We start from the raw sequence: 25,781 nt of genomic DNA, 5'->3' as shown, positions 1-25,781 counted from the left end.
CAACAAGGCAATACATCACGCAAACCGTTGTAGAGACAGAATCTCGTGTTATTTGATCTCGATCACTGTTTACTCGGTGACCACAGTTTAAATATTTTTACTTCAAATCTGCTGTATGCCAACAATGGCTTTTATTTCCGTAAATATGAGTAGTTTTCCAGACCACGACAGACTGCACGAGCCAATGTAGGTGTGGGAACGACGTAAACAATGCTTTATAAAATTAGTTGGTGTTTCATTCTGCTGAAGCAGATGTAGTGGAGTTTCTGTCGAGCGAAGTACGATGGTCTTGAGCCGTGATACTGATTGATCTTGAAAGGTCGCGTAGCCGCTCCAACGCCGGTGTAGCTGAAACGGTTTCACTACCGGAAGAAGCTGCAACACCGGTCGCCGTAGCTGATGAGGTCGGTTGCTCTTCGTTCAATTTAGCTTCTTCCGAAGCGCCCCACACCGCAACGGAATCGCTCGACACGGTAACGGTTGGCATACCGACGGCTGAAACTTCTCGTTTTCCCATAATTTGTAGTGGCGGTCTCGTTCGTAATGATCGTTGGTACAACGTATCGAGGTCGGGCCACCGTGCAGCAAAGGCCGGATGTCCTACGCGATCTTCGGGATCCAAATGATGATCAATCTGACTCAATATCTCGAAAATATGAATAGTCCTCTTCCGCACCCTTTCTGCTTGCTTCTTTATATGATTCACTATAGGATTATCGGTGAGTCCCATTTGATATCAAGACCTATAGGGAAAATGGTTCAAGGTGCACCTTCATTTAATCGCTCTGACGCTAATTTCGCTTGATTCACAGCAGTGACCATCGCTTGTGCCACCTTCAAGCTGAGTTCATCTACATACTTGATACGTTGTAACAGCAGAGTCTACACAAGTGTCAGCAACTTCTTGGGATTTGGACAACGTTAACGCACGTCAAAGTCACTTGCCTGATCCTGACTAATTTTTCCCATCCACGCTTTAAAGTGACTTTGTAACTCCGTCATAATTTCTATGAGCGGTTCGGGATTCACTGCCAAAATCAAACCAAACTTTAGCATGAATTCGATTCTTGAAAATTTTCTATGGGTGAATCCCTTACAGGTGTCATGAAACTCCAGGTCGACTTCGTCTTGTCGCGTTGACTTTTTGGATCCTCCTGTAATGCCTAAAAGCTGTTCCAAAGCAAAGGACGATGATCGGTTTTCGTTGGCTATCAGAGGCGAGTACTAAGCTCGAAATATGAATACAGCAGCTGCCATCATAAAATATCATTTCAGTTTACCTGCGGAATACGATGCAGTGACTGAAGTATTGGATGTTCTGTTCGTGTTTCTTGGCTGTCATCATCACTGACCACTCGTATAATACCCTATGCTTACGGTCACTTTTTACTTTCCCGTGAACATCCCATCCTCCAGCAGCAACCCACCTCATCACCATCCTGCGACTGCACTGAATTATTGTATATCCCATGTGAGTTGCTATCTAAGCATAGGTTTTCATAAGCCTTGTAGACATGAGAAGCGGGGAAGGTCAACTCAAGAAGTTACCACTGTCATCATCACTTGCAATCGTGATATCGTCAGCATTGTGTGTTATTGCTCGAGGCATAGACATATCAGAATCCCTTATGGGGATGATTGGCCTTTGAGACGATGCATGTGGCTGGTCTTTGGATGCACGTTGTGACCTCGATCGACGTGCCTTGCCTTTTGCTGTTTGTGAAGACTGTTCTTGACCCTATGGCCGGCAAAAAAGAATATTGATTACACCATTGTTCCTGTAACTTCAACTATATAATGGTAACACCTATGGTGCTGAGACTGACCATGAGGACGGTGTGTCAGGTGCCGCTTTAACCAGCGTTTTGCATGGCAGGCGCGGTTGAACGCGTGTGACTGTTTCCATATGCGGTGAGGAGTTTCCCTTGTTCGTGAAACTCTTTCAGGACACGATTCTCAGCGACCCAACTACCATGAAGGTAATTTTAGTCAACGGGCAACACTGATGCTTGCATAAAATTGTTTACCAAGACCAACTGCTTATCTTGAAAAATCTAGATCGCTATTGAAGGCTGCTGTCACGGTCAGCTGGATGACATTTACGGCACCATTGCCTACCTAGAAGAGAAGGAGCAGTGCAAGATAGATCTGGTCTTGATCTGTGGCGATTTTCAGGTAGGATGGACAATAGCAAATATTAACACGCCTTGATCTAAGAAACGGCTCCGTGTACAGGCCATTCGAAACGAAGGTGACCTTCAGTGTATGGCTGTGCCTCCGAAATACCGAGCCATGGGCTCCTTTTGGAAATACTATACCGGTCAACTCAAAGCTCCTTATCCGACAATTTTTATCGGCGGTAATCATGAAGCGAGTAATTATATGTGGGAATTGTGAGTAATCATCTGGCCTTTCTTACGCTTTTCCAACTCACCGATCATAGATATCACGGAGGCTGGGTGTGTGAGAATATCTATTATCTCGGTAACGCGGGCGTCATCAATTATAATGGTATACGTATTGGTGGATTATCAGGTATATTTAAAGAAAACGATTACAACAAAGGTAACTTTGATGATAAATATTCGGCAACATGAACGGTTGGAGTAGACTGACGATGCGCATAGGTCATTTCGAGAGCTCTCCTTATGGCCAATACGATATCAAAAGCGTCTATCATGTGAGGCAGTACGACGTAGCGAAACTGGCACAGGTAAAATGATGGGCGGCATGAACGCTGATATTTTCTATCGATTACGATGATTCAAGGAACATGGCATTGAACTCGCTCATAGATCCGACAACCCATGGATGTTTTCTTGTCGCACGATTGGCCACGAGGCGTGGAACGCTTTGGCGATCTGAGATCCTTGGTCCGCAAAAAGCCATTCTTTGAGCGTGAGGTAAGTTGCAACCGGTTGTCACAATGGGGGAGGGGAAAGCGATTTGAAAGTTTTGTCTGGCTAAACAAGGATGTTAGATTCGAGAAAACAGCCTCGGTAGTCGAGCCAATGAAGAGTTATTGACTATTTTACAACCCAAATGGTGGTTTTCAGCGCATTTGCACGTCCATTTTGCTGCTCTTGTGGATCATGAAAAGTGGAAAAAGAACGAGTATTCGGAATCAGCCGAATTGGTTCTGTATGGCAGCAAGCGCCAACAACACCCGGTGCATAATCCAGACGAAATTCTTATTGAAGACGAGCTGGCTGCCTCGGCTCGCACGGCTGCCGTTCCTAATCCAGACGAAGTGCCGATCGATCTGGATGACGATGATATCCAGAGCGACTCCCCAGCTGTGAATGAGATGATCGTCACCGACAGCCATTCTACGCCTGTGTCAGATCCTCCAAGTCGAAGTAAGTTTCCCCTGACGTCTAGCCCAAAATACGGCATACTGATTGTCTTTTGTCTTTAGCAACACGGTTCTTAAGTCTTGACAAATGTTTACCGAGACGTCAATTTTTACAGGTATGTTTTGGGCAACTAGATGACGGAACCATCATCTAATATTGTGCTGCTTTAGATTGTGGATATTCCAACCCCGGAGAATGCAAAGGACGGCTTTTTCTATGACCTTGAATGGTTGGCCATCACACGAGCCATGCATCCGTACCTGAGCCTAGCACGGCAGGCATCGCGTCTTCCTTCCAAGGAAGATTTAAAGCAGTCGGTCGAACAAGAACTTCTCTACCTCAATATGCAGCTGGATATGGATGAATTAGATCTTCGTATTCCGTCAAATTTCACCGCGTCGTCCCCTGCATTTGACCCTTCCGTCCCAAAATCCCCAGAGCAAATTCACCAACTTGGTAAGGCTTCTTTACTGTGTTTTCCATAACGCTTTCTTTGGACATCGACATTGACGTCTGGGTCTGTTCAGAATATCCCTTTATCAACCCACAAACAGTGGAGTTCTGTAACCTTATTGGCATCGAAAACAAGATCAATCCCCATGCGCAACGCTTTGTTGCACCCGCCACTGATAATGAGGTACACGCCGCATTGTCTGCTGTAGAGAATAATCCAGATGCTAATACGAACAGCGAAGCGGAAAACCTAGCCACTACTGAGACGACAGACCACCCTTCAAAGCGAGTAAAAACAGACGAAGAAGCGAAAGATTAAAAAGCGCTCTCCCAAATACATCAGCCAATTCGAAAGTGTTCTCTTTTCGTTATTTACACTCTTCCCTGGTCGTGTGCATGTGCCATATGTGGCTGTTCATTGGTTCTAGCTCCAAATTGATGAATTAGATGGTCTTCTGGATTTAAGCATCACAAAATACATAATGGATTCGTATGACCTAGTTGCAAGTTATAATGACATGCCTAAGTATTTATTGGGAATTCAATGTGATTGTAATTCAGTAATGAAGTGCCGGGCTATCATGAACTTTTGGATGACTGACATCTCTGCTGATGAAAAGTGCCTGAAAATCAATCATGAATTTAAACGGCGCCAAGTTGCTGATTGTGAAACGCATTTTTTTTATACACATTCTTTTGGGCATTCAAAATTGAAAAAAGGGTGTCGACATTTGTTTTTGAATGACAATGTACAGTATCTCTCTCGTACCATTTTGTCCTTGCTGTTCTTTAAAATTAACCTGCTGGACTGTTTCGGATTAGTGTTCAAGGAATCGCCCTGCAACAAGACCTACAAGAGAATAAAGATGCCATAGCAGGGAAATCTCTGGACGTTCCTGCACATACCGGCGACGTCAAGGTTGGATAATAGAATTTACTGCAGCATTACGAATAACTATGCTTATTACATGCTGTTTTGTTCATCGTCCACAAAGATTGTCGAAGCGCATACAGCCATTCTACTCTCGAAAGCAGGCGGTCTTTTAACTCGAAATGATCAGACAATGTGGTTGTTGAAGCATATGCTGCAGCCTATTAAAATCTTGGAAGACGAGGTATCTATGCAGATCATTGAAAAGAGATGATCAAGTTATGGTTGCTCAGATTTCCTTTGTAACGATTACACAGCATTTTCACCTATTATATCTTTCAGCAAGTCATAAGGCGATCTGGGAACCCCATACTCAGCCTCGCATGGATGATATCAATGGTCCTGTTCGAACGGCAGATCCGTTTACAGAGGCATCGCGAATACCCTTTTCGTCAAACAATCTCCCTGCTTTAACGTCGTCGACAACCACCACCCAACCTCAGCCCACGAATACGAACACGAACAAAAAGCTCTACATGCTGACGCCTCGTACACATATTCTAACCGTTTCGCAGGAGAATCGAATGGTTTTTCTCATCGATTTAAGTTCCAGCTTGGCCACCATTGACGCGGGATCCAACAAGATTATGATGGGGAACACTTACCATGTGTAAGTTTGACAATGAACTCATTTCTTCTTCGATCTAGTAGTCGTCTAATACAATGGCTAGTATTGAAAATATGATCCACGGACTCGTCTTACCATTTACCTTCCGTGCATCACCGACATCAATGCCCATCAGTGTAAGCGTACATGCATATACATACGAACCGGTCCAAGGAAGGGTGAATCTAATGGATGTCTACAGCTTGAACCGACGATCCGGATTACAGTCATTATAGAATGCTCCCAATTTGGATCGAATATGAATGTGATTCCCATCTTGGCAGAATATCCTACCATGCGCGTGCTGCTACAAAACGTGGTCATAACACAACATAATATTTACGCGGTGCTCAAAACACTCAACGAAGGGATTCGGGATTTCCAGCGGGATCTGGGAATTTTCCGCAAGAAACTTACGGAACGCCGCGCTAAACTGGGCTATGAGTTGGATGTTCGAGGTGATCATTCGTCTGTGACTGAAGAGGGCGGGGCCGATTTTGATCTTGGTCATCTCGATGCTCGGTATTTATCTGGTCGAAAATCGAACCATCAGAAAAAGGGAACCGAGAAACGCAAACAAACCGCCAATTCGCCCCATTCCCCTCGACCAAATACAGTGACAAAGACCGAGTCAAATAACAACATGAAACGATGGTCAGGTCCCTATCCAGGATCCGCCACGCGACCTCAGCAGCAGCAGCAACAACAACAACAACAGCAGCCACAACAGCAACACCGGTCTCTTTTCATGTCCAACCATAATCAGCCGCGCTCTTTGAAGCATATGATGCCTCTCAAAAAGGACGTATGGGGCCTAGGCAAGACTGGAAGCAATCTTTCGTATATTCTTCGGGCAGGTTCATTTGCCATGAGCCTTTTACCGCCCATTGGACGTCCGTCACTTATTCTGATTACGGATGGTGTGGTGAAATCCAACGTGCAAGATGAATATGCTATTCGACAGTTATCCAGCGATGATATCGCTTGCAGCGTGGTGCAAATCGGCGCGATGAACAGTTTTGGCCCTGGATGCAATTTTGGATTCGTACCTGACAACGAAATACTACGGTTTTTAGCCAATGCAACAGGAGGACACTTTATGCATGCCGAAGAATGTCCTTCCGTGACCCGAAATGATTATCTGAGACATGCAGGCGTTTCTCAGACCAAAAGGACTCACTCCTCCGTCGACACCGCATTTGCGGCGCCGAATATATACCATTACCGACTACTCATGCGAGAAGTGCTACTGGACAAGACACAGGCTAAAATGTCGCGCCTCCTTGCCGCCGCAGGAAGAATCAATGATCCTATAGTTAACAAAGATCCATTATCAACGGCGCTGCTCGGACTCCCTCCATCAGCTCGGACCCTCCAATATGAAGGCATGCTTCCCATGCAAACCAATGGCAATGCGCCCTGGACTTATGGATCAGAATTGGTTCCTGCTGATACTCGATTACTTCGATTTCAAGAATACTACTTGCCTACAGAGTTTTGGCACGCTATCACCGCGAGACTGCATCAAGGATTTTCTCTGTCATCGGTGCTCTTTGATGACAGTCGTCATCGCCGCGGCACCAATCATACAGAGGAATTGGTTAAAAAAGAACGGATTCTCATTACGCTCACGCTCAATTGGCAGCCAGACATTACCATTGAATATCGTATCCGAGCATACTGGTCGTCGCCTTGGTCCGATTATCTTCGTTCGCTTCTAATGAATGTAGCCGAGAGAACCCCGTCTATCCAGTTGAATGCCAAAGACACCAACTTTCTCAGCGAGCATCATTTACTTGACTGCGTCCGATCGCCCAAAGCCGAAGTCCTGATTCGCGCCAACAGCACGTTCTCCCACATGTTACAGAACTGGGATGCCTTTCAACGCCGCAGTCAAATGATGGGGATATTTACTGGGTCATTGGGAATCGGGCGTGATTTTTCGGCTTCACCCGGGTTCCTTAAAGTGGGAAAGCTCAAAAAGCTGCTCGTTCGCATTTCCGAGACGGATGAATTGCTCAAATCGCTTGTCAGTGTGAAGTTGGATCAAGGGCCAAAGGATCTTTGCGAAAAGTTCCAAGCAACTTGGACCAAGATGGACGGATCGGAATTCCGGCCCCATACGCGATGCTGGTACGACGATGCTTCCTTTGATATCATTCTCAAGGCCGGTTGTTCATCGGAATATACGTACAATACCGCCCTGCTCGATACATTTCAAATCGAAGCTGAAGACGCGGTTCAGCAAATGCATCGTGAATTAGAGAAATGGGCGACCTTTACCAGCAAAGATCATACGTATGTCAAGCTGTTCATGGATGCATCGATCCAGCCCACCCACCACGACGAGCAACTGCGCGAATTGTCAACATCTCCAGGTTATATGGCGTCCACTGTCGAAGCGACATCGCCTCAATTTTGCGAAGCGAGGCTATTCCAAGATAAACAGCGGATCATCAATGTCCGAATTCTGTTCTTTAATTTATCCATGGCGGCGCAACAACAGGTGACGGATGATTTGAAATCGATAATGACCCGCCTTCCCGTCACAGTCGAGAATGCATTGATCCACCCTGGCGTTAAATATCCTGCCAGTCCGAGCGGCAAGGAGCATGCTGTGCACTCGATGGATCAACGTGCAATGATCTGCCAACGACCCTTGTCTAGCTTATTGTTGCGGGATTTTGAACATTACATGTCGTCGGAAGCATTTTTCGAGAAACAGCAATTATTCATGACGAAAATGTGGCACATCAATCCTACCTTTTGGCTGAACGGCGAGTTCATTGTACGAAATTACCTACACCACAGTGCTTGGCATTGGCATATCGAAGGTCCCTACTTGGAAACCGATTCCTTTACCAAGCTCAAATCATTGCAGGAACTGGCATATTCATACATTTGTAAAGCTCGTTTAACTGAAGTGAGTAAAAATCTTGATATGACATGGCTTTCATTGTTGCTGCAATGTCCCAATTTGATACCAATGGATTGAATGTTAGGGATTTCACCTGGTGGCGGTGCAAAGAGCCGGAAGTCACTTTTATAAGGAGATGTATCACAAAGATACCGCATTTGCCATGCAGTACTATGTCTGGTACGAACCAACAGAGCATAAAGTGATAACGGAGCTTTGGATGGAACCGATTGTAGGCGAGACGACCAACGATACGGAAAGGTCGCTCATTCGATCGATTCTTCACAAGGATAAAGACATCATGACTCGTCTAATTACGTTCGATCGGGTCTATTCTTTGGGCTTGCCTGCATCCATCACGACACCGCTCGATAAAGCGAACCAACATGCGAATGAAACGGATACAGTGACTCCTGTCCAACTTTATCACATGCAGCAATCGTGTCTATTCAACGTCGCTTCTATTCTTCAGCTGGCCACTTTCTTATTGGCATCTTATCCATGTCCAAAGTTCGATCGTTACAGCCTCATCAAAGATCAGAAACATTGGGCGACGCCCACGGACAGCTCGCCTCTATTCGACATCAAGAAAACGCCCATGCCTACTGCAACAGCTGAAAATGCAACAAGTCGTAACCTTGAAAGGACGTCGTCGCGCTCACGTACGAACAGCAAGATGAGTCCTGTAGCCTCTCCATTGAATCAGAGCCAAGTATCCATGTGGCACAACCATCGTCATTACACTTGCAACTGTCCGCGACCAGATACCTTATTTTATCGCCACAAGGATGCCATCTCTGCTTTACCGCCCATTCTTCGCGATATTGGCTTGCTGCATTATTACTTTGAACAATCGTTTAGTACCATTGCCGATAGCACCATAGCGCTGGACGATGCGCCGCATAGTGAATTTTGGCAAATGCTCATGAAAACATTGGCAAAAGAAAAGCTGGCAGCGATCGACACCAGCACGCTTCCCATTACTCGGCATTTGCAACACATGCGGTGCTTTGTCAAGATTGTAGATCCGGGCGCGTTTATTCTCATTCTCATGCCTTCCTTATCCGTTATCGTTAATCATTTGTTTCATCAGAGCCACCTTTCGGAGCAAGAACAATTAATCTCGTCGGCCTGTTCCATCTCACCATCCGGATTCGATCACATGAGCCTTTTAATATTCGAGTGCCAACGTCAAAATCCAGCTTCTGATGTCTGTTATCGCGACTTGTCCGATCTACTAAAGGAACCCATTACCATGAATCCTATTGATCATACTGTGTGGAACGAGTGGATAGAAGGCATTGGATCCGCGCTACGGCCAAACTTATCGTGGGGCCGATTGGGTTGTCCATTACCGAACGACGGTTTATCGGAACGAACGTTGAGACTCATGCAGGACATTACCTCGATTTATTTCCAAAGCTTCGTCAAGTCTATTTTCACCTGTCTGTTGCATGGTCGAGCAGTGGATGGGGAGGATTTCGAAAAAGTGCTGGAAATTTGCGACGAATCCAGTCTCGACATTGACTTGACAGGTTACCTGAACGCACAAACACTACTGAAACGGCGGGGTCGTATTAGGTGAGTGATGGTTCATCATGCAAGGCAAATCGTGTTCTCATCGGTTTACTGACAATAGTGTCGACGAGCTGGAGCTTGCGCATCAGCGATTCATATCCGTGCTGAGTCACTATTTTGAACCTGTTATTACCACCAATGTGAGTCGACAACATAACATCTATTGCTATCGACCGCCGTTTGCCAAGGTCGGACAAAAATTAGGCTTTTCCTTGTCAGGTGAAAACCCCTCGAATTTAACCGATGTAGTGGTCTGTGCACAAAATCCATTGTTTATCCGTTTGGAATACACTTTGAGAAAGCCAAAGCCTTCGGGAGGAGGGTTCGACGAAATTACACTTCCTGTGCATCAGTTGCCGTCTTCGTACGAGGGAGAGTGTCCTGCGACCGGTTATTTCAATTTTGAATCGGAAGCCATTGGTTCGGATGATTCGCCAGTGGACTCCAGCGACGGCACATCGGCCACTCTGCACCTGGTATGCATGACTTTACCTAGAATAAAGAACGCGTCGGAAGACCTCTTGTTTTCGCATTTACAAGGTTGTCCTGCTGACAGTACAGTTCATCATCAAACGTAAGTCGGCCTATAGGTATCCTTGAATGATCCTCTCTAATCGTTCTATTTTATTTTCTGCAATGTAGTCCGTTTCTTGACACAGAAAAGACATATCGGCCAAATCTATCGTCGTTGACCCGCGACAAACAAGATGCGTTAATTGAAACCGAAGCGCGGCTGATCTGGCTATTCACTGAAGAAATTATGCATGGACTGCTGCGGTCGGGACCGATCACCCAATCTGTGGTGAGATATATTGAGGCTCAGCTAATGAAGAAGAATCCGTTTGTGGATTTCCCCACCACCATGTTTATACCGTTGGTGTTTGTCAAGAACCAGCAGTTGAGCCGGCAGATCTTTTTCGAAGAATTGGAAAAGGTGAGGAATATGCCCTACCGACTGATGCGCGTAGGCGATTGTTTTTATGCCAGCGACCATGATGCCCTTCACACTGAGCCATTGCCGTCCACGATGGAACTTGAACCTCACTATGACGATGAACTTGACGGCCTTAACATCTCCATGGAATCATCGGGCAAGGCGGATAACAATAGCAGCCAAGGAGGAAGCAGTGATGAATTCTGTCAGGGACTCGGCATCAGCATCTTGGAGCCTGAAACAGTGCTTGACGAAGAAGCAAGCAGGGACGCGGACGGAGATCGAGAAACGGCCGATGTGATGCGACAACAATTGTACTGGTTACTGCTTATTCCCCAACGGGAAAACGTACAGATTTATTTCTACTCCAAGATGCAACAATCTGTTAATCGATCCGAAATTATTCGCGTGACTAAAGCCATGGTCAATGATGTGATACGGCGCACCAATAAGCTGGTCCTTCTTCAAGAACTCCACGAAACCCGGATTTGCAGTAAATATCTTTTGGCTCCCGGTGAAGAGGGAGAGCGGCAACAGTATTCCTCGGACGAATACTCTGAGGAAGAATACGAACTCCCCAACAGCCACAGATCAGGCGATAATCTGGTAGAGATTTTGTCCACTTCTGGTGAAGAACCGTCCTTGGCACAGCCCAAGAAATTTCAGCCTGGACAATTCGGATGTGGCATCGTCTTTACGAAATCGTTTCCCCTCCACTGGCGTCTGCAACCCAATTTTGCTTTGAACAGCCTTTCAAATGATGTGTTGCGCAATTTAGCCGTCAAGAACCGACCGAATATGTTTGTCTGCATGCGCGATAATGCTGTGGTATATTGTTTCTTATCCGAGACGACCGTCACGCATTACCTATTTGATTCCGATGTTCAGATGGAGCAAGAAAATATGCTGCGGCCCATCTCCCCATTTGGAAACACCCTCACCAGCAGTAACAATGAAGGCCCACACTCTCGTATTCAAAATATGTCCTTCTCATCCCATGGAAAGCAATCACCTCAAGGCAGTGCACACAGTGATCTACTGAGCCCTCGTGCTAGTCCTGGAAAACAAGAAATGTCACCCAACGGGACAAAGAAATCGGTCCGCAGCTTCGAAACGAGGGAACTTCGTTTACAGGTTCACGGTGTTGACTTGCCAAGCTGGATCTCTGAGGAACTTGTGGATTTATTGGAGAGCCGTCTTACCATTCAAATCACAATGAAGGAAGTGCAGCAATTTTTGATGCGAAATCCTACATCAAAGCTCTCAAGAGCAGTATGTATAAGAAAAAGGTATTTCTGAAGATCACAGTCCACTGTGTTAACTGTTTCTACTTGATAGGATCTCGAATTTATTCTTCCCATCGAAAAACCTCCAAGCTTCAGACAAAGTATTCGTATTCCTCTTCTCATTGCCGACATCTACCATTTCCTCCATTTACTACGACAGAATATTCTTATTGGACCCTTGCGTGCTTTGAATGGGACGGATCTCAGCTACCTCGTCAAACGTTATCGAATGCTACGGTACGGTACACGACCTCCTAATGCGTACCCATGGTCATCCAAAGAAACACGGTAATTTTTAATTGCTCTTACCAGTTGTAATGAAGATGACCAATTTACCAAACTTCTCTAACCGTATCTGGCACAGAGATCGGCATGATCACCCCGATATTGTGGCGGGGGATCTGTGCTTTTATTACAGTTGCTTCAACCGTGCCCCCGGTGTATGCTCGCCGTTTGAGATGATGGTTGGCCAAGGTGTAGCCGGTATATGTATGAACTTGCTGCATGCAAAGAGCAAAACGGCAGTAGAGGATGATCCTATCAAAATAGATCATATGAGAGGAATCTACATGCACGATTTGGACGCTTGTTTGGAGGATCAACTGAGCGACGATCGAGTGTCCAATCATCGATACGAATTAGCGGTGGATATCTGGTCCGTCGGACAAATTGAAACCTCACATCTTTTTGATCACGTTTACAGTTGCTTCCGGCAAACGATCTGTGATTACATCATTGAATGGACGGTACGGGTGGCGACTCGCGAGAAGAATGATAAACGCTTCGATCGTCATGTGGCTCGCGAGACGATCGACCCCAGTTGTACGCTTCAAGAGATCGTGCCTCCTTTTGTCCGTGTGCTGGAAAAAGCGGCGGAATGGAAAAGTCCCAGTGTCAAATCGTTATCGATCACCGCCAATTTATCGCCATGGTGCCTGGAAGATATTGTACTGCAACTGGAGGCTGAATTAACGGATTGCAACCCCATGTTACGACCGGTCATTGCCAGAGCTACGGATATGTGCGACTTGAATATCACCACAAGGCCGCAGCAGGAATATGAAGTTCTGGAATCGCCGGCTCACTTTCCAAGGCACAATGAGCCTCCATCGCTCCACAGCTCGCATTTTCTTATGGTGAGCGGGTTAGCCGAATTACATCATCGATGGTTCCCGACACCGGGTGGAACCCGCCGACAGAGTGCAGACAGTGAATGGTCGCAAAAATCTCACTCACGCTCGCCTTTGGGCAAGAATGCAATGAATGAAGAAGCACAACGGAAAGAAGGTTCACCCCTGCGCCGTGATGATCTCAGTATCCACAGCCGCCATGATTCCTTGGCTTCCGGCATGTCGAAAACTGCCTTGACCACGCTAAATGCCAAATTGCGAGGCAATTACAAAGACGTATCACATCGCCACTCCTTTATGCTGTTCACCTTGGATACGCATGGATTTACCGCCTACGCTTACAATTGCACAGACGTCTTTTCCGATCAAATTTTGCAATCCCTGTTACGATCGGTCCAACGCCAAGAGACGAGAGGATTGGCCTTGCGGAATATTCTATTCCAAAAAATGGGCCTGTTTCACCACAGTGAATCCATGGCCGAAATCATGTCAGCAGGTGGAACACGGTCTCCCACCTTGTCGCAGAGCACTTCCACCGGTTATCAGCATCCGATGCATCGATCCGCGGCATCACCCAGTTTCGTAGGTATTGCGCGCTTGGCGCAACTCGATTCCCAGGTCCGTACTTCACCGTCTGCCACACCGAGCCCATCGACCGACGATTATCAGAGCCGTACCGAGGTCAACTTTTCCAATTTGAAGAGTTTGATCACCAACACTTACTCTGGCCGCCAGCGGTCAGAGCGAACGGTGCTTGGTACTGAACAGGAATCGGAAGATACGATGAGCATCTTTGACGTGCAGGAGAACGGCAAATTATGCAAACCGGCCGGCCATGAACCAAGCGAAGTGGTGTATACGGCGGTGAGATTGACGGATGCCAACACCGTTTTAAGAGACGCTTTTGCCGAATCGACGGCGGAATACGAACACGCACGTCACCGCGATTATCTGATACGGCACGGTGAACCTTTTCTCAACATGTATCTGCGACGATCGAAACTGCAAGCCGCGCATGAAAAGGCGTTTCTGGTATATTCTAAATGGGCCAATCGCTATGAGGACTTTGAAGCCAGGGCGCCTGAAGAGATTGAGATGATGAGCTTTGCGGAACTGAAACTTATCCTGAAAGCGTCGCGGTTGCTTCATTTTTGTCGAACGCCACTGTACTTTTCCGACGCGACATCATCCGAGCTGAATAATGCGGGAAGAACGGCGCGACTGTTTGCGGATCCAAGCATGGCCAAATCGGAAGAGACGACAGCGTGGTATGAGCGATTGACGCACAATTTTATGGCAGAATATGCGTCGTATCTCGAAGGCATTGGTATGCATCTGATCATTCATGGCCCGTCCAACGACCAGAAGGAAGAAGTGGAAGGTTGCTTATCGAGATTCCAAATTACCGATACGGTATCTGTCTCTTCTCCCGTCGTGTACCTGCTCCAGGTGTTCAAAGGAGGATCGATCATGTGTGAGGCACGACTCACCGACGGGTTTGTCTCTGTCACCTTATATACACTCCATCGCCGGTACGGTCGTCTGACATTTTCACCGTACACTCACGAAAAGCGAGAAATACGACGAGCCGGTTTCAAGACGTTTACCGAAGAATGTGATCGGTTCAAGCAAAGAATTCACGTCAATTCTTTTGTCTCTGATTTTCATTTGCGGCATATTCAACGTAGTTTGGATGATAGTGCATCACTGCCTCGTAATCTAAATCTGCTCAATGTACTCAAGAACACGGTATCCATCTACGACAGGCCTGCCAGTTACTCACGAAATCGGATCGTCAAGGGCGTCTATGAAATTGTTGTGGAAAACAAGGTGGATCAGCTATTGTCCCTGATTTTGCGGGATGCGGCCAAATTCGGATTCCAGACATTGTACTATGAAAACAAGCCCATTGCGTGCTTTGTATCGTCGGACGACTTGTCTTTTCAACGTGATGCCGATAGTCATCCGTCAACCGATTCGCACTTCCGGCATACCTTGGTGATAGCTCCGGCCGATTCACAGTGGGGCAACCTTCCTGGTAAAGGCAGTTCCGTAGGATCGCCAAGACACATGAGTGCAGGGCATTCGGAAAGCATCATGGAGAAGATTGAGTTGCAATATTTTGTGCTGGTCGTCTACAGGAAAATGGATCGGCCCGAAGCAGGAAATGATGTGTATCACACTACCTGGTCTACTACACTGCGACATAAAAATGAGCAACGACGAGGTAAAAATGACGAGGAGATACTGCTACCGGAACAATATACCATGGGAGATGTGGTTCGTCAAGCAGAGAATCGGATTGATACCATGATTGCACAGGTAAAAAAAAAAAATTATATATATATATACGAATAGTAAAGCAGTGCGATCGAAAAATATTGATCATTTTTTATGACTATGTAGGCAATTCATTATTGCCATCAAGATACCAATTGGAACCGATTATACCATGCTATTAGCACCAAACGTACCAAAGGCTCAGCCGTTGATCTTGTGACGCTGGCTAGAGGCTTCTACAGCTTGGATCTGGAATCCATTGACCCGTCTTTTAGCAAGTTTATGCGACTGAATTTACGATGGGATGATGTGCTGGATACCATGAAATTATTCTACCCCATGACATCGGGAGAAATACGTCTGCAAACCACTCGTTATGTGCTTTTCTTCATGCCCAATGCTGTGATGGAATATTTTGTTTCCTTTGAATATAATCCCGACGATAAACGCATCAAGGCTACCATGAACAGCAAGCAGCCACGAAAGGACGCCCAACGCATGGATGCAGCAGAAAGAGATTTTGTAACCAATCTAGGCAATGTGCTAGCCTATTATATATGGAAGAATACCCAATAATAAAGTCATAATTCACTCGTTGGGGCGAGATTTTAGATACTTTTCCGGCCGCAAGATAACTGAGGCAAGTTGGCAAACAGACAAGAAATGGTGATTAAAGTACAAAGTTGACGTGTCTACATATTCCCAAGCTGCCGCGAATTAAAATTTGGGAAATAATACCAGCATCATCCATAATCATCATACCAAAGGTCCTTCATTGCCGTGTGGAGGATGTATAGCCTAATTTTTTTTAAAAAATTTCAAGTGTGATAATCTTCTCGTTTTGCTTTTGTGCGTGCAGTTGAATAGCGAATTAAAAATGATGCACAATGGCTCAATCGATTGAAGCACCTCCATGCTCAGACACGTACAAAACCAGTTACTCCCCTATCTTGGCACACCACATGAGCCTGAAACTGATGAGGCACGTTTTGCCTTTCGGATGTAAATAAGTCAGGGTAGTTTCTGTTACATATCATAAAATTCATTTGCTCTATCATGGTCAACTAATTTTTGTCTCGAGGGGGGAAATTAGAGGAAAATCAGGCTTTGCGGGACTTCGCTCTACATTTGCCCTTTTCCGTCTCAGCTCCCTTCATTGGACGGTCTTCTGAGTCAAACCCGTTGCGGTTGGTGTCATTTTGGTTTCCATTATTTATTGCATTGGCAACGCTCCCTCTATAGGAACTGTGTACCTTAATTTTGTAGATGAAAACCTATGCTGGATATCCGTCAGTCAATATTTTGGTTGGGCAGCGGCTGCCGCCCATGTTTAAACCCCCCCCCCAAACGTCCCTGCCAATTACTTGATCATCCCTTTTCCGCTTTAAAAGGCGATAAAAAGCGATGGTACTTGGTTGGATCCATTAGATAGCATCTCGTACAAGATGATAACAAACAAAGAACCAGAAAAAATGAGAACAACTTGCAAGGAAAAGTAATTTTGATGAAATTACCTTATTTGACAACTTAACCCACAACTTGCAATCAAGGGATTTATAAATAGGGGTAGGTTTGGGTGTCATGTCTCCCATATAAGACTTCGGACGCCGTAGCAGGCCTTGTCTTCGGATGGGGTGTGGCGCCAAGTGCCTATGGCAACGCTTATCAGCAGTCGCGGGGGTGGGATCGGGGAACAAGTTGGTAACTTGCTCAGCCAACTTGTTGGTATGGGGGGAATCGGGACTGCTGGTATCTGATAAGCTTCTTCTTTTTTTCTCTTCAAAGAAATAAAGAAGATCTCAAAAATTGTCGTGTCCCTTTTTGGTAATTTCCTCGCTTCACCTTCCTCGATCTTTCTGAAGGTCGCCAAGCCTTGGTCAATTATAACTCGCCAAGCATGATTTTATAAAATAATCAAAGTAAGATAAATATTCCTTTTCATGTTATGAATAAACAGACAGCTTCTTTTCCTCTTTTCATGTCATAGTCGTCGAAAATACGGTACCTCACCATACACTGCTTGGAAAATAAAACTTTATGGCGTAAAATACTAAGAGATAGTTTTCTCTACATCCTTGCAACAAGCCTTCCAATTGGGCAAGAGTTCATGGTTGGCGGTTAAAGGATGGTACGTAAAGTCCTGTTTGGCTGCGCATTGTGTGCGAAGTCCTCAGGACTTGGCGGAGTAATAGCATCGGTGGTCGAGTAACTTTGACAGAGGCGCGGCAGCGTGTCGTTTCTTTTTGGCTACAAAATCCTTCGCCACAACTTCTTGCATAAAGATATTTTGGTGACCTGTCGGCTTGTATTACATGGTTTTACCCGGCGCTTGCTCTTTATTGTTAACCTTGTCGACAAAGATGGGTTGGTCAGTCCAAATTTAGCTATTCGCCATCCCTGTGGATGATTATTCAGAGATTGTAACAATCTCTAAGATCAGTGCAGGGGATAAAATCGGATGTAGCGATTGTCTCGCGTTCAACAAAAGGGTCCATCCTAATTATGTCTGAGCGACACGGGCTTTTTGCTGTCACACCTGAAGAATTTATGCAAGTTAAAAAGCGGGATAATAGGTGGCTTGTCGGGTATACTTTCATGCGCCGTCTTTCCAGAGGGCATCAAGCCAAAGTGATCTCGCTCATTGAAGCAATACAATTCAGCATGCGCAGTCTTGACTGTCTATCCACCGCACGACGGTTGCCGCAACAGATACAACAGCGGTGGTTTAACAGCCATCATGCTTTACGTTTACCTCGTCACGGAGTACAGGCAAAAGAGAAAAAGGGAGCATCGTCCCGATCCAATCGCTGGGGCAATTTTCAACGACTGTCACCGTCTTCTTTAGCAACTGTTAATGTCCGAGAGTGGGAACGAGCATCGGTACCTGATAATATAATGAAACCTCCTTATGCCGAAACCGGCTCGTCGTCGAAATGGCAACCCGATATTCCTCTCAACTCAGCCGACGATGCTCTTCAACTTGGACAAGCTTGCCAGTTAGCAAAGCAAATATTGCAACTGGGTGGCTCCATGTGCAAGGTTATAGTTATTTCGATAAATACTCGATGAAACATGGTATTGAAGCTTGCGAGATGTTTTTGGTAGCCTGGTGTGACCACTGCCAGTATCGATGAAGCACTGCACAACGCCATTATTCGCCACGGCGCATACCCCTCTCCGCTAAATTATATGGGATTCCCCAAGAGTGTTTGCACTTCAGTTAATAATGTCATTGCTCACGGTATTCCTGACAAGTAAGCCTGTTTTTAGGCATACAATATTGCTAATGTTGCTAATTTTGGACATTTTTGTAGTCGACCGCTGGAAAACGGCGATATCATCAATATCGATGTAACAGTACGTATCTTGACACAGATCATCTTGGAATGCTTATATTAATGGAGAGCAGGTGTATTTAAATGGGTTCCACGGTGATACTTCGGCTACATTTTATGTGGGCGATGTGGATGAAAAAGGCAGAGCACTTGTGGAGTGCACTCGTGAATCTCTGGATAAAGCGATTGCCATCTGTGGACCTGGTGTCCCAATGAAGGAAATTGGACGCGTAATATGGTTTGATATCATCATGATCTCAATGACAAAAAAGCTTCCTCATACTAAACATTTGCCTTGCCATTGATGATAGTGAACATGCCCACAAACATGGGTTCAGTGTCTCTGACGAGCTTTCGGGGCATGGCATCGGAAGGGAATTTCACTGCTTGCCTCTAGTGTATCATCATTGTAAGTGTCTATGCGAAAATAGTAAATGAAGCCGGGGCAACCCTCCAACTGATAAAAATGGTGGCAGTGAACCATGATGAAGGCGTGATGCAACCATCCATGTCATTCACCATTGAACCTATTCTGTGCGAAGGATCTGCCATAGGCATCATGTGGCCTGACCAATGGACCATATCAACGGTGGATGGTGGCCGCAGTGCCCAATTTGAACACACAGTAAGTGGAAATGGCGCGTCGATTCAAAGACCGACAAAGCTGATTTGTCTGTGTGACAGATGATTGTTACGGATGACGGTGTGGATGTGTTGACGGAATAAAATGGGAGCTGGTTCATCCTTGAAATATCTGTGGAGAAGGCTGTAGAATGATGTCCTGGGAAATTTTTTTCTTTTTCTTTTTTTCTTTTTGCGCTGTTTTCAGTGTGATCTACTGAGAGACATCTGAGATTACAACTATCGAAACTCTCTCAAGTCCGCGGCTTGACTTGGAATTCAGCCATTTCCTCCCGTTATTACCATGGAATCCAAGTAACGTGACTCTTTTATGTCAGAAATGTCTTTTTTGGCTTATTGCCGTGAGGTCCTGGGAAATTGTAATTGTATTGTACTTTAATCTCAACGGGAAAAACCATGGATTATAAGCTACTATTAGCTGCAAAGTTCTTTTTCAACCAAATGCTGATCAAATAGGGTGTTTTGATACGTATAGTGGGATAGTTGATTTCTACTTGAGCTTGGAATCGATGACGAAAAAAACCCAAACAGTTGGAAAGTATATCAGGTGACCATTGAGCAATGAGATATGAAGGCCATTATGTAACGGGAAATACCATGAAATTATAACTACATCATGGAAAAGACATCTGCTGTTACAATTAGCATCGCCAAATTAACTAGAATAGCCAATCGAGCAATTGGAAGGGATATTAAGTTTCATTGCACGCCATGGTGTGAGTTTCAATATGGTTTGTACCAGCGTTGAAATTTTTGTTTTTATAAAGCCGATGGCTGAAAGAAAAAAAAAAAGATGGTGAGGTGGGCAATACGCGCAGTTAGTGATGGGAAGCGGAACTGTGTATTGATGGATGATTCATCATCACTAAAAGTAAGCTTATGATGAGCGCCCTCTGATATGGAACCTATCATAAGCGCTGGAAGGGTTGATTAAACTAAATCCTGCCCAATGAAACGCGAGATGAGCTTGTCACTAGACTGTTCTGACCTTGGATGATGCCATCGTTGTCGCACAAAATATCTCAACACGTAATGATGCAGCTGGAGGTTTTGGAAGATCATTGTTTGCAACAAACTCGCCCATTAATTCAAATAATAAGGCAAATATGTGGCTTGTGGCATTTGTGATGGGTAGAAAGGATGAATTTCATACTCATATACTCTAGCCGCCATGTATTTATTGAATCAGAAAGGTACTTGTACTGTCTACGTGGCCGTACGTTGGGTAATAATGAACTTCTGCAGACGTACAGCAAATAAGCTATGCAACTAACTAGCGCGCTGTATTATGAAATGGCTTCACAGCTGCTGGACGATACCTTAAGGGCGACTTTCAGAATTTCATGGTCGATTTCTTTTTTTTTCTTTGCCAGCATACGTGATAGTGCGTCTGGTCATTTCCGGTGGTATGATATGATGTGGGAATGAGCACAGAAAGAACAGGCATCCACCGATTGAAACAAAATTGGCTGATCTGGAATAATATAATTAAAGTGAGAATATTTTTACGGCGTCAATCTTTGACAACCGATGGATCAGTGCAGGTCCCCGCCATTGACAGGTCCACTTATATATGCTTGTATGTCAATAAGTTCTATAACTGCTTATCCTTTTATAGAGCATTGGCAGACTTGATTATGGGTTCCCTTGCAGCGTGATGTTCCCATAGAAAAAGGACATTCAGGCACCAAGGGAGATGAAACCATCGGAGCGATATTTTTCATTCGGCGAATCTGCTCTTCGGCTGGCATATTTTTTCATCACCGTAATTTAACTTTCAAATTGACGCGTTCCTGTCAAGAGTTATCTGATCAAGAGGGGGCCAAGGTTTAATATATGTCGTTTGGACAAGATTTTTTTGGCGGGTACAATCCATAGGATAATTTATAAAAACAAGTCAATGTCGGATAAAAAAGCTATGACATACATTTGTCACTTGATGGGATTTCAATGGTTCGTGACACCTGCTGATTTTAGTCACTGCCATAGTCTGAGATTGGTTTACTCAACAAGCTCCTTTTATTCAATGGCTTTTTTTTTTTATTTTGTATTTTTTTTTTATTTTTATTTCTATTATTGGGCTTTTTCTTTTTTACCTTTTTCCTTTCCTTCTATTCATCGGCTTTCTTTTTGGGAAACAAAAAAAGATCCAGAAAAAAAAACCACTAACAGAACGCAAGTTCAGGGTTTAACGATAAACTTTTTTTTTTAATTCACCAAATCTTCGGTTGCAACCTCCGCCTCTCCCACTGCGAGCTTGTTTTTTGTGTTTGTTTCCATGGGAAATCAAACGAGCCGTATTGTCGACAAGAATAAGGATCGCAAAGCCAAACGGAAAACTCGACGTCGTAGTTCAGTGACGTTGAGCAGTCGTTCATATGCGGGAAGTCTACATTCCCACGGTAACTACGACTGGATCGATCATAATGAAGATACACAGTTATCGGCCGGTGCGTTGAACGCCGCCATGGCCGCCGCAGCCGCTGCTTCCTCTACCGCATCGCCCATCAGCAGTGCCAGCGCCACTACCATGTCGACCTCCAGTCCCGCTCAGCCAAGACGCAAATCCATCACAGAATTCTTCACTCGACGCAAAGCCAGTATTGCCCGACCGTCATTTTCCGAGGATGAGTTTCGAGAATACGATCGCTTACAACGCCAGGTGCGATTCTACACACCCACACACTCTTCCACCCCTCGCATTTTACTGATCCAAAAATTAATTCTGGGAAATTTCTGTTTTTCTACAGCATTATCTGCTAAAGAGTGCTCGAAAGAGCAACTTGTGGGCGCCAATACACGAACCTACGACCATTTTGGATATCGGGACCGCCAACGGTATCTGGGCCATGGAAATGGCGTCTCAATATCCACAAGCCCAGATCTTTGGCGCAGACATCCGCGTGCCTCCAGAACAACCTAATTTCAAGAATCTCAAGTTCCTGGAAATGGACATTCACCAACCGTGGCCATTATCCGATAACAGCGTCGATTTGTAAGTGGTGGAGAGTCTTTTGTTCACGCATGTATCTTTTTTATCTAACCACTGTATGTATAGTGTGTTCCAGCGTAACATGGGCCATTTTATTCAAAAAGATCAGTGGCCATTTGTTTTACGTGAAATGCTTCGTGTGCTTAAACCGAATGGTTACATTGAACTAGTGGAACCTGATCTGTGGCATCACAATCCCGGTCCGGTCTTGCAAGCATTCGACCAGTTTTTCCAGAATCTTTGCAATACCGATCTTCACATTGACTATGCCTTCACGGAAACATTGAAAGATCAAGTGGAAGCGGTCGGTTTCGTTGATATTGAGCAACGTACTTTGGATATTCCTATTGGTGAATGGCCCCAAGAACCAGGTAAGTGACTTTGGTTTTTTCTGTCTGGCGACCCGATTATGTGACTCACGCCATGGCTCAATGTATAGAACTTAAACAATTTGGATTCATCAACAAGGAAACGCAGAAAGCCTTGCTAAAGAATCGTCGACAATTTTATATGACGAAATGGAATCTATCTTCAGAAGACTACGACACCGCTGTGGTTGAAGTACTTGAAGAATTCGAAGAGTATCGTGGCTTCCAAAGGTTTAATTGCTGGATCGCCAGAAAGGCACCCCAAAACGTATCATAGACAATCCCAGTATAGACTTTTTCTTTTCTTTTTTTTTTCTTTTTTTTTAGTAGTATTCTCCTTATTATTTCTTCTTTTCTAACTTGTGTATTTATTTTATTTTCTTTCTGTACACACATTTTGTCTTTCCTCTTCTTTTTTTTTCCCTCCTTGGTCATTTGACAGTCAGACGCTCTAGCACAGATACGCTTCTCATTGATCTGTCATATACTGTATGTTCCTAATGTCTTTTTCATCTTTCTGTTCATTTTTCTCGCAAAATGAAGAAATGATAATCAAATAAATTGTAAGGAAGCAAAATCATGACTTGGTCCTTTATTGGTAGGAGTGAGGTGGATCTTCTCATATTACTTTGGCCTTGCAGAATACCTGCGTAATCCTGATGGGGAAATTCGCTGAAACTGACGACTTTGTTCATCAAAAAGAAGAGGCCACCGTCATTAGGATGACTTCTATTTTCAATAAAGTCTATAATACGAGTTAAAAGATAGTTTAACGAGCCATGCGTTACGTCTGTACCAAAGTTATGTGCACCTGTGTATCCCATCAGCCGATATATGAACACTTGAGAATAAAGATCTCTCTCTAACATTATCTGAGACCTACTTCATGCAGCTGTTTCATGCGATGAGGCCACACTCTCTTATCTATGGATAAATATGACATGAACCGGAGAAAAGACACATGGCGACTTTTTCCTGCTTCATTATTGGACAATAAAGGTTTTAGCTACAGTACGAGGGACCGTCTCGTTCTCCATATGTATAAAATACATCGCATCTTCCATTCATTTTTTTCTACTCATCATTGCACATCTATTTTCTTTTTCGCAAACCATCTATCGCGCTATATATTTTCATTGCTTTTCTCATTAATTTGCTCAAATCACCTATCCTGTAAAGTACGTATACTCATGATGACCAGAAATGTGCTATCGACGACTGAATCTCCACATTATAGCTTACGTGTCGAAAATCTTTTTTTTTTTTTTTTTTTTTTTTCGTGGTCAACAATGAAACTTTTTTCTTTTGAAAGGCGATGCATTTGTGCTCAAGAGGCCTTACATTTTAAATGCTATGCCGAATCACTTACTTGTTGTGTGTGCTTGTATAGTTTAAAAACTTGAACAAAGCCGATGCCTTGGTGGTGTGCGATGGCGGCTCCCGCAATGCGGCGGCGGCAACAGTTTTTTTTTTTGGTAGGTGCAACAGAGAAGAGTAAGTGTGGCTTGTCTAATGCATCCATTTTTTTTGTATGTCATTGTCCTTTGGTTTCTGTTCTCTTATTTGATTAACTTTAACTTAACGACATTACCTCGCCTCTTTTTCAAAATTTTTGATTTGTAAAAAGTTTTTTATCCAGAATTTTTCAATTAAACTGTACGCTAACGAGCAACCGACGCGTGGTTTGTGGCTTTAAGAGGAATTGATGTTTGCTTGAGGTCTCAATGACTTTTCCATGCTAGTATGATGTCTTTCTATTCATACCTGCTGGCTTCACCTGCCGTAAATCGATTGTGAAAGCGAGAGAAAAAAGTACAAGACTCGGAGATCAGAACAATAATAGTAATGTTCATGTTATAGTTTGTTAAACAGGATTGCCCCTGCATGCCTTCCTAATGTCCTTCAAGAAAAAAAGGTTTCGGAAGCGGAACTGGCAGGAAAGGAGGAGAAATATCACTGTGGGATGTAAACCAGGAAAACTCAGCAAATCATGAGTTGCGCGATTCTCTGATCGTTGCATGTAGTAATCCCATACAGCAAAGTCTACTGAAGAATAAACGATTTAAGAAACCTCAGCGGGCTTTTCCACAATGCATGTTAGCTACCATGTTCGCCGCACAAACCTTAACTAAAACAAGATGCAATGTCCCAGATAAAATGGATTTATATAACGTTAGTGCATTGAATATATTTAGCCAAGTTGTGAAAACGTACTGAGCCCGACAAACTACTGTTCCAGCACAGTAGTTGCAACTGGGACGCTACGGTTTGTTTTGAGGTATTGCATTAGGAAGCGTTGGGTATTGACGAAGTTTTAAATTATAAAGAAGTAATGCCGTTTTTACAACTTGTATCCCGGAAGCATCATTGTCGATGTTTGCATCCTCAGAACTCACTGCATTGAATCGGTAAACAATCGACGCAGTACCGGCACCGGCGCAATAATAGAGAAGAAATTATGCGAATTCGGGGCGCGGAATTGGGAAAGGCGGACAACTAGAGAAGAAATAGCCGAATGACAGCGGTTGAACTTTGTAGTACATGACAGCAACTTTTTTCAATTTAAAGTTGGCCATGGATTTTCAGGATCCCCCCATCTACTTCGACCGGTATTCTATACTTCATTTCCAGCGAAAGTTTTTACCATGGCCAACCGCATGCTAGTTCTCTGTTATTCTTACTTGCTATCTCAGCGATTTCCAGCGCTCGATGGGCCGGACCTGAGGGGCCTATGAGTGGTTTTCCAAGTTGCAAACACGGTGAAACAGTTGGTTGCTACGCGCGCTCGAAGGAAGAAGCAGAACTACTTGTTTGCGATAAAAATTGTGGTGACTTCGGTAACACTGTTTGCATGACAGGTCATCGAGTCTGTTGTGTCCCAGAATAATTCTCACTGCCCGTACCTCGGTTGCTTTATCATAACCCGTCCATACTTTTCAATAAATAAATTAATTGTTATGCAAAGGTAGTAT

The 25,781-nt window shown here is 44.5% G+C and overlaps 5 protein-coding genes across 5 annotated transcripts; 4 read left to right on the top strand and 1 right to left on the bottom strand.

The window, feature by feature from the left end:
• Positions 1-84: 84 nt before the first annotated feature.
• On the bottom strand, positions 85-1,839 carry BYT42DRAFT_584779 (uncharacterized protein). The gene is made up of 7 exons (XM_051569916.1): positions 1,549-1,839; positions 1,428-1,483; positions 1,281-1,367; positions 1,098-1,224; positions 946-1,028; positions 771-882; positions 85-705 (listed from the first exon to the last, which is right to left on the bottom strand). The coding sequence occupies exons 1-7, from the start codon at positions 1,613-1,615 to the stop codon at positions 236-238; spliced, it is 1,002 nt and encodes a 333-aa protein (XP_051419769.1). The 5' UTR covers positions 1,616-1,839; the 3' UTR covers positions 85-235.
• Positions 1,840-4,314, top strand: BYT42DRAFT_584766 (lariat debranching enzyme, C-terminal domain-containing protein). The gene is made up of 11 exons (XM_051569915.1): positions 1,840-1,979; positions 2,059-2,175; positions 2,236-2,393; positions 2,444-2,565; positions 2,628-2,713; positions 2,796-2,903; positions 2,981-3,359; positions 3,419-3,471; positions 3,527-3,812; positions 3,884-3,993; positions 4,052-4,314. The coding sequence occupies exons 1-11, from the start codon at positions 1,974-1,976 to the stop codon at positions 4,061-4,063; spliced, it is 1,437 nt and encodes a 478-aa protein (XP_051419768.1). The 5' UTR covers positions 1,840-1,973; the 3' UTR covers positions 4,064-4,314.
• Positions 4,315-16,095, top strand: BYT42DRAFT_538912 (uncharacterized protein). Its single transcript, XM_051565521.1, has 13 exons — positions 4,315-4,331; positions 4,412-4,558; positions 4,632-4,728; positions 4,805-4,924; positions 4,998-5,350; positions 5,412-5,484; positions 5,550-8,270; positions 8,350-9,845; positions 9,904-10,416; positions 10,485-12,048; positions 12,115-12,350; positions 12,427-15,514; positions 15,599-16,095. The coding sequence occupies exons 2-13, from the start codon at positions 4,551-4,553 to the stop codon at positions 16,046-16,048; spliced, it is 10,719 nt and encodes a 3,572-aa protein (XP_051419767.1). The 5' UTR covers positions 4,315-4,331; positions 4,412-4,550; the 3' UTR covers positions 16,049-16,095.
• Positions 16,096-18,133: 2,038 nt separating this feature from the next.
• On the top strand, positions 18,134-19,533 carry BYT42DRAFT_503417 (peptidase M24, structural domain-containing protein; the record flags this gene model as incomplete). The annotated part of the gene is made up of 7 exons (XM_051564901.1): positions 18,134-18,511; positions 18,578-18,726; positions 18,787-18,829; positions 18,882-19,045; positions 19,119-19,216; positions 19,284-19,432; positions 19,492-19,533. The coding sequence occupies 7 exons, from the start codon at positions 18,134-18,136 to the stop codon at positions 19,531-19,533; spliced, it is 1,023 nt and encodes a 340-aa protein (XP_051419766.1).
• A 2,555-nt stretch (positions 19,534-22,088) lies between these two features.
• BYT42DRAFT_584757 (S-adenosyl-L-methionine-dependent methyltransferase) lies at positions 22,089-23,134 on the top strand. The gene is made up of 3 exons (XM_051569914.1): positions 22,089-22,444; positions 22,508-22,812; positions 22,881-23,134. Exons 1-3 carry the CDS (start codon positions 22,299-22,301, stop codon positions 23,084-23,086), a joined length of 657 nt encoding a protein of 218 aa, XP_051419765.1. The 5' UTR covers positions 22,089-22,298; the 3' UTR covers positions 23,087-23,134.
• The last annotated feature ends 2,647 nt before the right edge of the window (positions 23,135-25,781 follow it).

Source organism: Radiomyces spectabilis, assembly GCF_025331425.1.
Source record: "Radiomyces spectabilis strain NRRL 2753 chromosome Unknown BYT42scaffold_13, whole genome shotgun sequence".
In the NCBI taxonomy this organism is placed as follows: domain Eukaryota; kingdom Fungi; phylum Mucoromycota; class Mucoromycetes; order Mucorales; family Radiomycetaceae; genus Radiomyces; species Radiomyces spectabilis.
This window is presented reverse-complemented; position numbering and strand designations above follow the sequence as displayed.

Excerpts from the sequence above, each read along its gene's own strand:
- BYT42DRAFT_538912 (XM_051565521.1), top strand. Across the intron at positions 4,925-4,997 it reads TTAAAATCTTGGAAGACGAG|CATTTTCACCTATTATATCT; the intron begins GTATCTATGCAG and ends ACGATTACACAG. Across the intron at positions 15,515-15,598 it reads TTGATACCATGATTGCACAG|GCAATTCATTATTGCCATCA; the intron begins GTAAAAAAAAAA and ends ATGACTATGTAG.
- BYT42DRAFT_584757 (XM_051569914.1), top strand. The coding sequence starts at position 22,299 with ATGGAAATGGCGTCTCAATATCCACAAGCCCAGATCTTTGGCGCAGAC. Across the intron at positions 22,445-22,507 it reads TCCGATAACAGCGTCGATTT|TGTGTTCCAGCGTAACATGG; the intron begins GTAAGTGGTGGA and ends CTGTATGTATAG. Across the intron at positions 22,813-22,880 it reads TGAATGGCCCCAAGAACCAG|AACTTAAACAATTTGGATTC; the intron begins GTAAGTGACTTT and ends CTCAATGTATAG.
- BYT42DRAFT_584766 (XM_051569915.1), top strand. Across the intron at positions 2,394-2,443 it reads AGTAATTATATGTGGGAATT|ATATCACGGAGGCTGGGTGT; the intron begins GTGAGTAATCAT and ends CACCGATCATAG. Across the intron at positions 3,360-3,418 it reads GTCAGATCCTCCAAGTCGAA|CAACACGGTTCTTAAGTCTT; the intron begins GTAAGTTTCCCC and ends TTTTGTCTTTAG.
- BYT42DRAFT_584779 (XM_051569916.1), bottom strand. The coding sequence starts at position 1,615 with ATGTCTATGCCTCGAGCAATAACACACAATGCTGACGATATCACGATT. Across the intron at positions 1,368-1,427 it reads AGTCGCAGGATGGTGATGAG|GGTATTATACGAGTGGTCAG; the intron begins GTGGGTTGCTGC and ends CCGTAAGCATAG. Across the intron at positions 1,225-1,280 it reads CACTGCATCGTATTCCGCAG|TACTCGCCTCTGATAGCCAA; the intron begins GTAAACTGAAAT and ends TTTCGAGCTTAG.